Below are 15257 nucleotides of genomic sequence, written 5' to 3' on the forward strand. Positions count from 1 at the left end.
TGGACACCTTTTCTAGTAATGGGTGCTTCTTATATTCCACAAAACACTGGGACAAGGGGAGGAATAGGCATGTTCCTGATGTAACTTGTAGACACTATCCCTTTGTTAGCACCATGTGACAAAGGATTGGTGTTTGAATTTCTCTTTATCCATCTTTATCACTTAGGTCAAATTCTTGTTGTGATCACCTACAAACCTTCAGGTCCTTCTCCCTCTCTTTTCAGGGAATTCATTAATTGGCTCATAGATCTCCTTTTTATTTCAACCCTTGCTCTAATACGTGGGGACTTCAGTATACCTGCAGATATCCCCTTGAACATCCTGCCCTACAAGTTTATCAACCGTCAAAACTTCCATGATCTCTATCTTCATACTACTTATGTAGAGGGACGACTGTAACCTTGATTTCACCATCACCTATAACAGTTTTAATGACTTTAAACTCTGAAATTTTCCCCTCTGATCACAACTGACTATTGTTCCATCCTGCCTCATTTCTCTTTAAATCAACTCTCCATCTTCACCATGACCTCCATTCCCTCTACCCCTCCCTCTGTTTTCAATATTAGTCTTTCCGTGCTTTGGCCTTACTTTCTTCTCTTTACTTTATTGACCTCATAGTTGACCAGTTCAACTGTACACTACTTATTTTGAATTCTTTGTCCCTTTGGCCTTTCACTTGTCACACTGCCAAATTCCAGTCCTGGATTACCTCTACCTTCAACCTTCTCCACTGATGTTTATATTATATTGAATGCCACTGGAAGAAGATGAATGATTTTGCTAAATGGATTCCCTACAAATTTGTTATTTAATTTCAGTTGGGTATTTACTGTTGCATGGTAATCTTTTTTATTCCACTTTGATTGACATATTCTCCATAGCAGCTATTCATAACCTTTTCCTCAAGCAACATTACCTCCTCTTTCTTTCTCAGCAGAAGAAAAATAGAGGGCTTCTGCCTTGAGCACTTTTTTCTTCTCTACTGTATACTTTAAAATCCCTTTTCATGTCACTCCATCTCTTAGGAAAAAGTATCTCTTCTTGTCAAGGCAAAGTCTCCTATTTTTTGTCTTGATCATGTTCCCCCTCATTTCTTTTTGGAGCTTGTGTTCCTTCCCTTCTAAAATGTTTTTATATATTAGCTGTATAAACCATTCTCAGAATTCCTCTTTTCATTTCCTCATTGAAAAAAAATTTTTTACTTGACTGACATCCTTTCACAAGCTATATCATCTTATATCTCTTCTTCCTTACAATAAACTTTATTGAAGCATTTTATTATATCACAATTATTCCTAGAAATAACTCTCCCCTTTCAAACTTTTGTAGAGATAGTGACATGGTAAAGAGCATTATTTGAAGAAGACTAGTCTGCAAGTGAGGTTGGAATGGAGAAAACCTAGACTTAGAAAGCCCTACTAATGAACTTGGATGTGAGATGATAGGGGTATGAACTGGAATGGCCTTATCTGTAACAGAGAGGGAGAGCCATTCTGAACAAAACATTGAAGTAGTTTGGTAACTTAATCAGTGAAGAAAGAAATGAATTAGAGATTCAGCCAAAGATGGTTTAAAGTTTTATGATACTTGGTAACTGAGAATGATGGTGCCGTTAATAATGAAATCAGGAGCTAAAACCAATTTTGGAGGAAGACTTTGGATTGTAGATTTTTAAAATTTGAGTCTGCTATGAAACAATCCAAATTGAAATGCTTGGTAGGCAATTGGAGAAATTTGATCAGAGCTCATATGATAAAGGGCAGGATTGGAGATGTCAGTTTTGGAGTCATCAGCAAAGTTGAAGAGAATGTGAGTAGATTCTGTGAGGGAGAGAGAAAAACAAAGATAAGTCTGAAAATGTGCATTGTGTGATACCTGTGGAAATACCAATGATTCTTTAATTGACAAATCTCCTATTTTTTTCTAATGCAACAATTTTTTTGCATTTGGCACTGTCCCATCATCTGCTTTGCGATCCTCTTTCCTCTCTAGGTTTTAATAACTATTATTTTCTGGTTTTCTTCCTACACATCTGACTGCACATTCTCATTCTCTTTTGCTGATTCATCATCCATATGATGTCCCAGTAGCTGTAGACATTTCCCAAGGTTTTGTTTTACACCTTTTCTTATCTCTTACAATCTCTCTCTTGGTAACCACATCAACTGCCATGGGTTTTACCATCACCTCTATGTAGATGATTCATAAACCTTTAGATTTAGCTCTAGTTTCTCCCCAAACTTTAATCTGGCATTGCCATTTCCTTATTGGACATTTCAAATGGGATGTTCTGGAGACATTTTAAACTTAACCAGTCTAAAACTAAACTCGTTATCTTTCCTCTCAGGTCCCCATTTCTTATGCATATTGTTACATATTGACCATCACCACCATCCTTGCACATTGGGTTTGTTATGATCCTTGTCTCCTCACTCTTCCTTCCCTCCCCTATCTGATCATTTGCTAAATCTTGCTGTTTCTACATTTATGATATCTTTCACATATAATCCCTTCTCTCCCCTCACCCAACTAACACCTTAGTTCAGGCCTTTTTCACATCTTGCCTAGATTACTGTAATAGCTTCCTAACTAATTACCTTGCTTCAATATATCACCGCTCTAGTTGGTTGGTTGTTGTCCTTTTCGAAGAGGATCAGAATGACATCACCATTGTAAAGTGAAATTTCAGTGTGTCCGACTGAGCAGACTGATACGAGTTCAGAATGCTCAACCACAGGTTGGGCACAGATGGTCCGTATGAATATTTGGGGTGAATATCCCAAATTTGCGCATCCTGAGTTTACTTTGTGCTGTCTCAATTCTGCTTTGCTCAAAGAGCACAGCACCTTTTCTTATGTGGGCATGCCATGCTGAGCGGTCCTGTGCTAGTATCTCCCATGTTGCACAGTCAAATCCAAAGTTCTTGAGAGAGACCTTGAGAATGTCCTTGTGTTGTTTCTTCTGGCCACCATGTGATTGCCTGCCACATGCAAGTTCTCCATAAAATAGTCTTTTTGGCAAGCATGCATTTGACATTCGAACAACATGGCCAGCCCATCAGAGTTGCATTCTCTGAAGCATAGTTTAAATACTTGGCAGTTCAGCTTGAGCAAGGATGTCAGTGTCTGGTACCTTTTTCTGCCAGGTGATCCTCAGAATCTTCCTAAGACAGTTCAAATGGAAACAATTCAGTTTCCTGGCATGGCATTGGTAGACAGTCCATGTTTCACAGGCATGCAACAATGCACAATGAGGTCATCACAATGGCACTGTAGACCTTCAGTTTAGTAGTCAGTCTAATACCTCTTCTCCCCCAGACTTTTCTTCGGAGCCTCCCAAACACTGAACTAGCTCTGGCAATGTGTACATCAACCTCATTGTCAATGTGTACATCCCTGGGAAGTACACTACCAAGGTAAATGAACTTACCCACAGCATTCAGAACTTCTCCATTTGTTTTAATTGATGGTTCCACATGTGGATGATGGGGTGGTGGCTGATGGAGCACCTGTGTTTTTTTGGTGTTAATTATTAGGCGAAAATTAGCACAGGCAGCAGAGAATTGATCCATATTTTGTTACATCTCACCTTCAGAGGCTGCATTGAGTGCACAATCATCTGCAAACAGAAAATCATGCACCAACACTCCCTCTACTTTGGTCTTGGCTTGTAGCCTTTTCAAATTGAAGAACTTAACCATCACTATGGTAGTTGACCTTGATGCCATGTTCATCCTCACTGAAAGCATTTTTCAACATGGCTGAAAACATCATGCTGAAAAACATGGGAGCAAGCACACAGTTGTGTTTCACTCTGTTGGTGACTGGGAAGGCACGAGAGCTTTGTGCATTATCCAGAACCCGGGCAAACATGCTATCATGAAATTGATGTACAATATTGATGAACTTCTCTGGGCAACCAAATTTTGACATAATTTTCCACAATCACTAACAGTGTCAAAGGCCTTGGTCAGATCTACAGATGTTGTGTACAGACCTCTGTTGTGCTCCTGGCATTTCTCCTGGAGTTGTCGGTCAGCAAACACCATATTGACTGTTTCTCGGCCCTTTCTGAAGCCACACTGGCTCTCAGGTGTATGCCCATCTTCCAGGTGAAGGAAGCCTATTAAGGAGGACTCTAGCAAGAATTTTGCCAGCAGTGACTAAGAGAGAGAGATTCCCCCTGTGATTGTTGCAGGACAACTATTCACTTTACCCTTGTAGAGATGGACAGCGGAGGCATCCTTGAACTCCTGGGGGATAATTTCTTCTTGCCATATAACCTGGAAAATTTCAGTCAACTTTTATATGAGCAATGGTCCCGCTACCTTGTAAATCTCAGCTGGAATGGAATCAGCACCAGGTGCTTTGCCACATGAAAGGAGTCTAATGGCCCTCAAAACCTCTTCTTCAATTGGAAGTTTAGCTAAGGACTTCAGCCTGAGGTAAATGGTCAGTGGCCTCAGCATTGATTGATGATGGTCTGTTGAGAACACTGTGGAAGTGTTCAGCCCATCTCTCTAGGATCATGTCCTTATCACTAATCAATGTGGCTCCATCAGCACTCAGTAGTTGTGATGCACCATGGGTTTTTGGTCCATAAATAGCTTTCAGGGAATCATAAAAGCGCTTTGGATTGTTACTATCAGCACAAAACTGAATTTCATCTGCCTTCTTACTGAGCCAGGAATCCTGCATCTCTAAGCTTTGCTTGTACTTTACTTTTGATGGAATTAAATGCTGCCTTCTTAGAGGTGGATGAACTATCCTGCTGGTATATCCTGTGGAGTTCTCGTTTTTGATTTAGCAGCTTCTGAATTTCCCCATCATTTTCATCAAACCAGTCTTGGTGTTTGTGAGTATTCTGACCCAGATGAGCAAATGCAGTGCTGTACACCAAATCTCTGAGCGATGTCCACTCCTTTTCTGCTCCACTGTTGCCAACTGTGTGTTGACTCAACTTTCCCTCCAAGTCAGCAGCAAACTTTTCACACTCAGAGAAGAGCTCTAATTTGTTGACATTCATTCTTCTGGTAGTTATTTTGCCTTGGGGTCAGTGCTTTTGATGAATGCGAGTATTTAGCTTGGAAAGGATAAGTCTGTAATCAGTCCAGCACTCTGCAGCACACATTGCCTTTGTCACTCTCACATCTTGTATATCTCTTCTCCTTAAACAATCACATAATCTATTAGATGCCAATGTTTCCTGTGAGGGTGCATCCATGAAGTTTTATTGCGTTTAGATAAGCAGAAGACAGTGTTGGTGATGAGGTCATGTGATGCACAAGTCTTCAGCAGTAAATGACCATTACTGTTGCTGTTTCCAACTCCATTCCTCCCTAGAACTCCCTGCCAAGTCTGGTAGTCTGAGCCTACTCTAGCATTAAAGTCACCCAGAATTATAAGCTTGTCCTCTTTTGGCACATTGACGATAAGGGTCTCTAGGTCTTCATAAAATTTTTCTTTGACTTTGTCAGAGTTTGTCATGGTGGGAGCATAGACACTGATGATGGTGGCATGATGTTTTCCTGCGAGTGGCAGTCACATTGTCATGAGCCTGTCATTCACTCCCTTTGGCAGGCATGCCAGCTTGCTGATTAGATTGGTTTTGATTGCAAAACCCACACCAGCTTCATGGCGTTCCCCTTCACTGTGCCCACTCCAGAAAAAGGTGAATCCAGCTCCAACCTCAGTAAGCTGGCCTTCCTTTGCCAACCTTGTTTCACTCAGGGCTGTTATTTGGATGCGATAACTGTTGAGTTGTCTTGCAACAAGAGCAGTTCTTCTTTCAGGTCTACTGGATTTTGTGTTGTGTATTAGTGTGTGCACGTTCCATGTGCCAGTGGTAAATGGAATCATCTTTGAAGATGTTTTCGTACATTTTTTTGTGTTTCAACCACACGGTGGGATTTCCTGCCTGCCATGGTAATCAGGTCAGGGTTGGGTAAGCAGGTAATGTGTAGGGCACCTTTTCTAGCCCCCTTTCTCACACCAGGAGGTGAGCAGTGGTATCCTTAAAAGGCTGCTCAGATATCCAGGAGGCTGCCGAGTCCCATTGCTGCTTCCAGTGAGAAACGACCCTATGGCCTGGGCCGCCTGGGTGCAGGGTTTTGTGACTACAGCTCCTAGTGTATCCGTACCTGCTGCTTCATCACTTGTCTATCACCACAGGACTTTGAGGCATAATAGTGAAATGGTATGGGTGATGTCTTTTGATTCGTGCGTAAATTGGATTTAAGTGAGGCAGAGTTGCACAAAGTTGTCAGCCTCACTCTCTCCTCCAGAGTCATCATAATCCAGGGGCAGGATGGATTCAAGAAGATTGGTGATGGCTCAGGATGCAGTGGATGACCTTGGCGTCTTCTGTATCTAACCAGGCTCAAAGCGCTCCACATCGCCTGCTTCATCTGTATTCATGGCTGTTGGAACAAATTATTCTCATCTGCCCATTCAACCAAATGAAGTCTTCACATGCTTGGGGTAGACACCCCCCTAACTCACCAATGGGTTTGAGAACCCTTGGTTACCCTCAGCCTGGTTTGGCCTGTCTGCTGAAATGGTTCACTAGGGTGTGGCCGCTGTGCATGCTGTAGCTTCTTAGAGCCATTGGTGAGAGTTAGGTGGAACAGGTGGACACCAAAGGTGGAAGAGCCCTGAAAAGGGTTTGGCAGCCATCACACCAAAGATACTGGTACTGGTCCTGGTCTTCCCTGAAGACACCCTATACCCCACCACTCTAGTACATTTTACACAAATGAATTTTCCTTAAACTTATATCTGACTGTGACTTCCCTCCTCAGTTATTGTTTCCTCTGTTTAACTTTTAAAGCCCTTAGCAAGTTGGCCCTGATGTATGTTTCCAGCCTCACACTCTTCCTGTGTTTTTCCTCTCTTCCTCATGTAGGACAATCCCTTCTTATACTGGGGTCTCTGCTTTGGCTGTCCTGTGCCTGGAATGCATGCCTTCCTCACCTCTGTCTCACAAAAACTTGAGAGCCCTCTGTCTAAGACAAAGCTCAAGCATCACCTTCTGCTGCAGCCATTCTTGAGCCCCCTTCACTGCTAGTTTATGCCTTCTCAAACTGCCTTGTATTTAATTGCTTTGTATATATTTGTATTAATTCCATTTATCTTTGTACTTGTTTGTATCCCTCATTAGAATGTAAGCTCTTTGCAAGTAGGCATTTATTTCATTTTGGGACTCGAATCCCCAACTCTAGTCTAGTGTCACATGGTAGATGCTTAATCAAAGCTTATGTAAGGAACTTTGCTAATGTAACTATATTTTCTTTAAAAACTGTTTTGTAATTCAGAGTTTTTACTACTTTAGGCTAATATGCTTATTATTTTTATACTTCTGTTTGAATTAATGAGGTTTTATTCTACTTGTTTTTCTAATTTTCTTCTATTCTTTATTTTAAGAGAGTTGAAACAGTACTTCTATATCTGACTATATCTGTGGATGAGAAGAAAGCCCTAAGTTAACTTATGCTTTTTTACATGAACATTGCTTCTGACATTAATGTGATTTTTCTACCTTTTTTAGAAATCGAGCTGAGTTTATGTGCCACATGAAGCCAAATGAATGGAAACCTTCCTCCTCGGGGCCTGAGTCTGGGAACTGGACACTAGTAGATGAAGGGGGAGAAGAGGTACTTACTCTGAGAATCATACTGCTTTTATTAATCTTGGGAGGGTAAAGACTGAAAATTCAACATAATGTAACTTAGTGTTGGAGGACTAGATTGACTCCTGCCTTAAATGTTAACCATGGCACAGGAATATTTGCTTTGGGGGAATAGAATTTGATTTGCATATCCAAATTGGTGTAATAATAAGCCACATTATGGCAGGGTTTTACTTAGATTAGCTATAAATTTGTAATGAAAACTGTAGCATGGGATATTGCATTTGGAAGATAAGAAAGTCTTCCTCTTGTTTTTTTGTGAGAATTTACCATCCAGTCCCCATTGTGATGGAGTTTGTATGTCCGTGTCTAAACTTAGTCTTTTAGTGCCCTTGGCTAATAAACTCAAGACAAAAATCTAGATGATAAGAAACAGTAGTGTTTAGAGTCACTTTATTCTGGATTGTCTAGCCAGGAAGGTGAAGAGAAGAATTTTCAAAGTAGTATCTCTCTCAAATCAGTTGAAAAGTATGAAGTGGGTAGCAGTCATCCTCTCAGAGTTGCAACCCTCATATTTATGGTAGTAGTGGTTATATATTTCTGAATGTTTTGAGATATATTTTGTTATTGTAATTGGACACTTTAAGGAGCAATCAAAGGGAAATACTCGTCTCTCATGCTTTTTTTGTGTTCTTCCTTTTGAGATTTGGTAGAAGTAATATGACGGTGTTAAATGATCAGGAACATAGGATGTTTGTGCTAGTAGCTGACTTGTTAGCCTTAAAGCAAGCTTTTCAGAAGCTGATGCAAAATGCGTCTTATAAAGATATGGTGGGGTGATGAAATTTTTGAAATAGTCATCTTTTCTAATGATTTCTCCCTAGTGAATTTGATCCCAAAGATAGGCAACCATTAAGAACCTTATGGATTAGAGGACGAGAAAAGAGTCATTTTCTGTTTGCCATACTTTACTATGAAGGCTCTGAAGCTTCAGTTTCTAAGCCCTTTTGGGGGAACATAAAGGAAGGCAAGACTGGTTGGTTAAAACATTTATTTGTGAAATTTCATTGTTATTTTTGTTAAAGTTGATGTGGCATGTTTATCTAGATCTCTGTTTTGTACTGGTTTCTGCTACCTTTAGGAATACACTTTTGAAGAGATAAGTCAATCTGACTGACTTGTATTTTTCTGAATAAAAATTCATATTTTGGTCTATATTTGCCATTTAAGTGCATCCTGTTTAGATTGTTTTAAGCTCTTCTAACTGATAGACAATAGAATTTTGGGCCGTTTATCACTGAAGCAGCCTCTGATAGGTAGAATCAACCATCTGCCTGAAACTTCTGAGCTATGGAGAAAGGTGCACCTGTCATATATATATATACCCACCATTATCATCTGGTTGGGATTTTAGTAAAGATATTTTTCACTTTAAAGGTTGACTTATACAGTGCAGTATAACATCAGTTGAAATTGTAACTGTGAAAGTATGTATCCCTTTAATAACCTAAAGTAGAAACTCAGTTGTCTTTTGGTAGCGGGAAAAGGAAGAAGTATTCCAATTTTATTGATAATTTATCAACAAAGAAGCCCAGAGAACTCCTAGTTATGATTTTGTGAAATCAAATGAAATGCTTTTGAATTTTTTTTTTTAGGATGAAGATCCTGAGACAAGTTGGATTCTCCTTAGTGAAGATGATTTGATTGCTATTTTGTCACAGTTCCCATTTCATGAACTCTTTAAACACTTCCTTGGATTTAAAGGGAAAGGTAAATTGATTCCTAAAGAAAAATATTAAGGGGAATTTTATATTTAATTCAACAAACATTATTTAGACAACTACTAATGACAATTCAATGTTTAAATACTGAGAATAAAAATAACTCAGTTTTTGCTACCAACGAGCCTATGATCTAATAAGTTGGTAAAACTTATCAAAGCAGTTAAAGTGTAAGGAATAAGATAAATAAAATATATAGGAAATGACAGAAAGGCATGAGAGGTTTGGTAAAAGGAAGTATCACCTTTAGCCAACGGTTGAAAGAAGGCCTCATGGTACCTTGGGTCTTGGATGCAGAGAAGAATCTCAGTGGAAGGAATGTCTTCCAAATATGGGTGAATTTGCCAAATTTTTGCAGTCAAGAGAGTGCCTTTGTGGGTTATTATGTTCAACGTAAGAAAAAAAATTGAATTTGACTTAAAGTCTTTTGTACTTTTATCTCTGCCCCTGAAAGTGTTCCTGTTTGAACTCTTTTTCTGTTGTTTGATTGTGCTGTGGTTAGCTACAAAGTGACTGTGTTCTTGGATCATCTTGATTGCCATTGTTGACATTTTTTTCCTATAGTTTTCTTTCCCATTTTGTCCATTATTTCTGTAACTTCTTTCAACTCTTTTTCTTTAGTTGGCGAGTTAGCAGTTTACATGTCAAAATTCTCCCATCTTTGCTACATTGATGAATTTTGTTGTCAGAGACACTTAGAATATCTTTCCATGTCACCTCAATCCCATAACTATCAAATGCTCTGTGGATTTTTCCTTTGAAGTCTTTGTGCTTTATCTTTGATACCTTTTCTACCTTTTCTGTTGTTAATTTATAGGTGATTATTTACCTGAAACAACAAGACCTCAAGAGATGATGAAAATTTTTGCCTTTGCCAACTCATTAGTGGAAATGCTGGCTGTAGGATTAGAAACCTTTAATAGAGCACGCTACAGGCAATTTGTGAAACGAATTGGTTTTATGATTAGGTAAATATTGGAGATGTCCATATTTATTTGAACTATTTCCTTTACTGAAAACAATAATCATTTTACTGGTAACCTCTTGTATTCATGATCCATCATTAAACTAAGAACTTTTTTCTTCTGCCTTGTACGTGATGGGCATGTTATAAATGTTTGTGGTTGAAATAACTGTTTCAAAGTTAGTTGGTTTGATAATTTAACTATTCCTAGGGCCAAGATCTTAAAAGCTCTCCTTGGGACTGAATTTCAGGCTAGAGAAGAATGGGAAGGGGAAAGTGCAGCTTCTTTCCTTCTGCCTTTCTTGTCTCTTTTTTTCTCTTTTCCTTTCCAACATCTGCTTCAGGTTGTGATTCCTATGGGCCAGGGTGGACCAAGGAATGAGACCGATAAGTTTCCCATAGTTTTGTCTGTGGTTTAAGAACCAAGCCTATGGTGAGCCAGAATGTAGATAATAATTGATGTGCCAATGATTATTATAAATTGCTTATTATTGAAATTTACCAGAAGAACATTATTATTTATTAAAATGAAAAATAGTATTTATCTCTGAAGTAATTAAATGACTCAGTATGGATTTAGTGTAATTTTTTACCCACTCTTAATCTAAATGCTTTTAATAGACTGTCTAATAAAATAAACTAACACTGAACTAGTGGATTAAAATGATCTATTACGATTTTCTTATATAGAATGACACTTTGTTATGTGAGTGACCACTGGGCCCAGTTTGTGAGCCATAACCAAGGCTATGGAGTAGGTATGCAGCCCTATTCAATGGAGAAGCTCCAAGTTGAATTTGATGAGCTGTTTCTCAGGGCTGTCCTGCATGTTCTGAAAGCTAAAAGGTATGTAGCCTGCTAGGAGTGGTTGAGAGAAAAATAATTATTAATATATTAATAGTTACATAGAGGTAATGTGTTATGGTGAATAGGGGCTTGACCTTGGGGTCAAATAGACCTGTATTTGAGTCATGCTCTAATACATAATAGCCATATATGCGTGACCTTGACTTTTTAGCTTTCCAGATAACTTTCTGAGAGGTATGTTGCTAACGTACATTGGTGGAAGGAATTTACACACAGTGCTGTCTCCCTGACAAAATGATAGGTTCGATTTCTACTGCCTTCCAGCTCCCCCCAAAAGAAAGTTTTATACAGTATACTGCCCCCAAGCAGTATCATCAAGGTCTAGGTGACACATTCCAACAACAGCAGTGATAATAACAGTAACAATAGTGAACACTTATATAGTCTGTTAAAGTTGGTAGAGTGCTTTATATATATAGAATTTAATTTGCTCCTCACAGTAACTTTTGGAGGTAGGGGCTTTATTATCTTCATTTTATGGAGAGAGGTTAAGTGAGTTGCCTATGGCCACATATCTAGTAAGTGTCAGAGACAACATTGAACTGAGATATCCAAGCCCAGTTGTCTTTTTATTGTGCACTTGGTCGTAACTAAGAGCAATGCTGTGAGGATTCTCACGGTATGGTGGCAGCCCTCAGCACTGGAGACTATAGACTATGCCTTCATTCTTCAAATATGTAGTGTACTCATGTAGTTATTTGTTCTTTGATGTGCTGGTTGATTAAATTGTCTCACAAGCAGCAGGAGCCTGGTATCTGTGAACCTAAAAAAATTTTTTTTTTTATAATTGTATTTCAGTATACTTAGTAAGCCCACATATTTTATTTTATGCATTTAATGACGTTCTGAGAAAGAAAGGGTTCCTAATCTTTATTGGACTGCCACAGGAGTTTATGACAGAAAACTGAGAGTAAGAACCCTTAGTTTAGTGCTGTCTTAAAAGTGGTTTTATTTAAAAAAAAAACCATCATCTAAGGAATGGCTTGTCTCCTGCACAGGGTAACTTCATCTATGAGTTTGTAAGTAGGTGGATAGTCTTATACTTAGGTGCACAGAAGAATTTTTTGTAGTGCTTCTAAAGTCTTTTCTGTGAGATTTGAAACTTTGTAATGTTCTTAAAAAATAGATTGGGCATTTGGCTATTTATGTCAGAGATGCCCTTTGGAACATTATCAGTCCAGATGCTTTGGAAACTCTTTTACCTCATGCACCACACAGAGAATGAAAATTTGGAGAAGCTCTGTTCTACAATCCAGCCTGATGAGTGCAAGCACCAGCTTCAAGGTAAATCTCACCTGGCAAGCCTTTTTTAAAATTCTTGAAATAGTTTCATCTTTTTGCTCTTTGCTGTTAAAATTATTTTTTCTGTAGTTACTACAATCTTTTGACTTTTGGAATAATGGAAAATATGTATTGTACTCATATCTCCATGTCTTTACATGGAAAAGTGGTGAAATTTACACTGCCTTTCAAATTTTTTTGGGTTTGGTTTTGGAAGCTAGCTTGGGCATTCAAAATTTAGATTTGACTAGATCACTTGATAGAGTATTAATAAATGGTTTGAAAATATAGGTAAAATTCAGGTATTCTGGGATTATTCCTCCAAAATGATTCTGCCTTTGTAGTGAAATTATTCTGGTCAGTAAGTATTTACTTAGGGCTTAGAAATAACTGGAGTTCCATGTTATTCCTTTATTGTTGAATATTTGTTTTCAGTGGACCTTCAGTAGGTTTCTGTCTGTATTTGTACAGGACAATTAGTAAGACCTAATGTAAGCCATACTTTAACACCTTTCTTCAGTTGCTGTTTATTTCTGACTGCTGATAAGTATCTGGGAAGTCAGATGGGTTGGATGAGATCAGAATTATCTTCAAAATGGATCTTTGTTTTGCAAATAGCATATATCCTTAAAAATCTTAAAACGATAGTGATGTTGAAATAAATCTATAGTGCATGCTTTTTAGTGGTAATTTATTTTATTCAATTTTTTTTACTTCAGGACTTGTGAGATCTATGTATGCCTCCTTGAATGTAGAAGGCAGCCTCATCTGTAAGTTAGCAAGAAGGTGGATAGTTTTCTAGAATTGCTGTGACTGAAAAATGAATTATCCTGTAGTATAGCTGTCCTGGTTGTGAGTTAGGCTAATTAATAACAAACCTACTCTTAGGATTCAGACATAGGGTCTGTCACTAGGCACCTACCTGAAGACTTTCCAATTTGTCAGAGATGACGTAGACTTGGAAACTAAGGTCACCACCATAATGAAGTCATTAGAGTAGGAATTGAAATGAGGTCCCAGTTGGTGTTGCGCTTTAAATAAATGAAAAATATTTGTTGAATGAAGACAATGTTTTGATAAATAAGTATAATTTTTACCCTTTGTTTTTCTCTTTAATTTCTCTTCTTATAATCCATATACTTCATTCTTTTTCCCTATTCTCTTTCCTTTCTCTCTCTCTTCCTCTTTCTCTTTCTTTTGTCTTCTCTCTTGTGACTTGGTGTAGGCTCCCTCTCTAGTTTGTCTTGATATAGAAAGCATTTTGAAATTTGCTACAGTGGAGTGTTAAATTGGGTTATTTTTCTCTGAGTCATTTTGTTGTACCTAGTGATACTGCAAAAGGTTGCCCAGCCTCTGCCTCTTTGGTGGTTGCATCTTTAGGTGAAATAGTTCTGACTGTCGTGGACTATTATTCCTGTCAGTCTAATCCAACTTGTTACCCTCCTTTGGAAGTCTCTGGAATCAGGTCAGTGCACACCTTTTACAAGTAGGTATTTGATTAAGTTTCTTTTTAGCGTTTTGCAGAACTTCTGCATTCTTTTATGCCAAATAACTATTATAATCACTGTCAAGTAAGGGTTTTTTTTGCAGGCAATTTGTTAATAAATATTGTCAAAATCTGTTTCTGGCCTGTTTGCAAAAATTATATCATCTGTGGAATGTGGACTATTACGGGTTTTTCCCTTAAATCTTTTACCTTGATGGAAAAGAGCATTAGGCAGATATGGTTTCCAGTCTCAGATTTATCCCTTATTAGCAGTGTTACCTGGAGGACTTCTTAACTGATCTGGACCTTAGTTTGGTCGTGTGTGAAAGAAATCCTAATAATTATCAGAGCTCATATTTATATAGTTCTTTAAAGTTTACAAAGCAAATTTTTAACTGTTTATCTCATTTGATTCTTATAACATCATTGTGAAGTAGATGCTGCTACTATATCTCCATTTTATAGATAATGAAACTGAGGTTGGAAGAAGTTTAAATGATTTGTTGAGGGTCATACAGCTCATGAGTGAGACAGGACTTGAACTCGCCTCTTCTTTACTAAAATTCTATAACTCTTAGCACTGTACTGTCTAGCTGTTTCTAGAAACCCTAGTATTTCAGCAATATTTACCCCATGAAACTGTTGAAGATTAAATGAGGTAGTTTGTTCAATGTTATCTGTGACTTATACTCTATAAATTGTCAATTACCATCATCCCCATCACCAGTGTTAATAGACACTGTAATGGTTTCAGATATCTCTGAAACTCAGTTTCATCATTTGTAAAATATAAGTAAAAAGACTTGCTCTGATGCACAGAATTAAATGGCATGTTCGATGTGATAATAATTTTAAAGCTCTTCCATAAATGTAAGGGATGAGGAGAATATTTTGTTTATTAAGACACATTGACATGATATAATGTACTTTTAAGTGATATTCCATTTGGCTTTTGTTCTTTTGTTAATTTATTACTTTTTCTACTAAAATCTATGTTTTTTAAAATCAAGTGATTTCATCTTCTCAAGTTGCATTTCAGATTTAATCAGGAGGCTTAATTAAGCATCATGATGTTAAAGACAGGTGTAAATTACCTTTACAAACCACTTTTGAGATGTGAAATTAATGTTTAGGGATGCTAAGGAGTTTTTATTTTATGATCTCTGTAAAACACCCAGCTCAGTAGCTTATTTTTAAAGTGGGTGTTGAATGAATTAATTTGTTGGAAAAATGACTTTTTTTCATATAT

General features: G+C 37.9%; 1 protein-coding gene across 3 annotated transcripts in view; it reads left to right on the plus strand.

Moving 5' to 3' along the window:
• The window catches only part of EPG5 (ectopic P-granules 5 autophagy tethering factor), a 124135-nt gene that overhangs the window by 23078 nt on the left and 85800 nt on the right, over positions 1–15257 (plus strand). For all 3 annotated transcript variants that reach the window (XR_011966207.1, XM_072605233.1, XM_072605232.1), the window contains exons 7-11: positions 7549–7654; positions 9285–9399; positions 10228–10378; positions 11065–11220; positions 12368–12525. Coding sequence is in view for 2 of the 3 variants with exons in the window: in XM_072605233.1 (XP_072461334.1) it covers positions 7549–7654; positions 9285–9399; positions 10228–10378; positions 11065–11220; positions 12368–12525 (686 nt within the window). In the remaining variant the exon portion in view is untranslated. The remainder of the gene's footprint in view (positions 1–7548; positions 7655–9284; positions 9400–10227; positions 10379–11064; positions 11221–12367; positions 12526–15257) is intronic.

The sequence above is a fragment of the Notamacropus eugenii genome, chromosome 4 (genome assembly GCF_028372415.1).
Source record: "Notamacropus eugenii isolate mMacEug1 chromosome 4, mMacEug1.pri_v2, whole genome shotgun sequence".
Lineage (NCBI taxonomy): Eukaryota > Metazoa > Chordata > Mammalia > Diprotodontia > Macropodidae > Notamacropus > Notamacropus eugenii.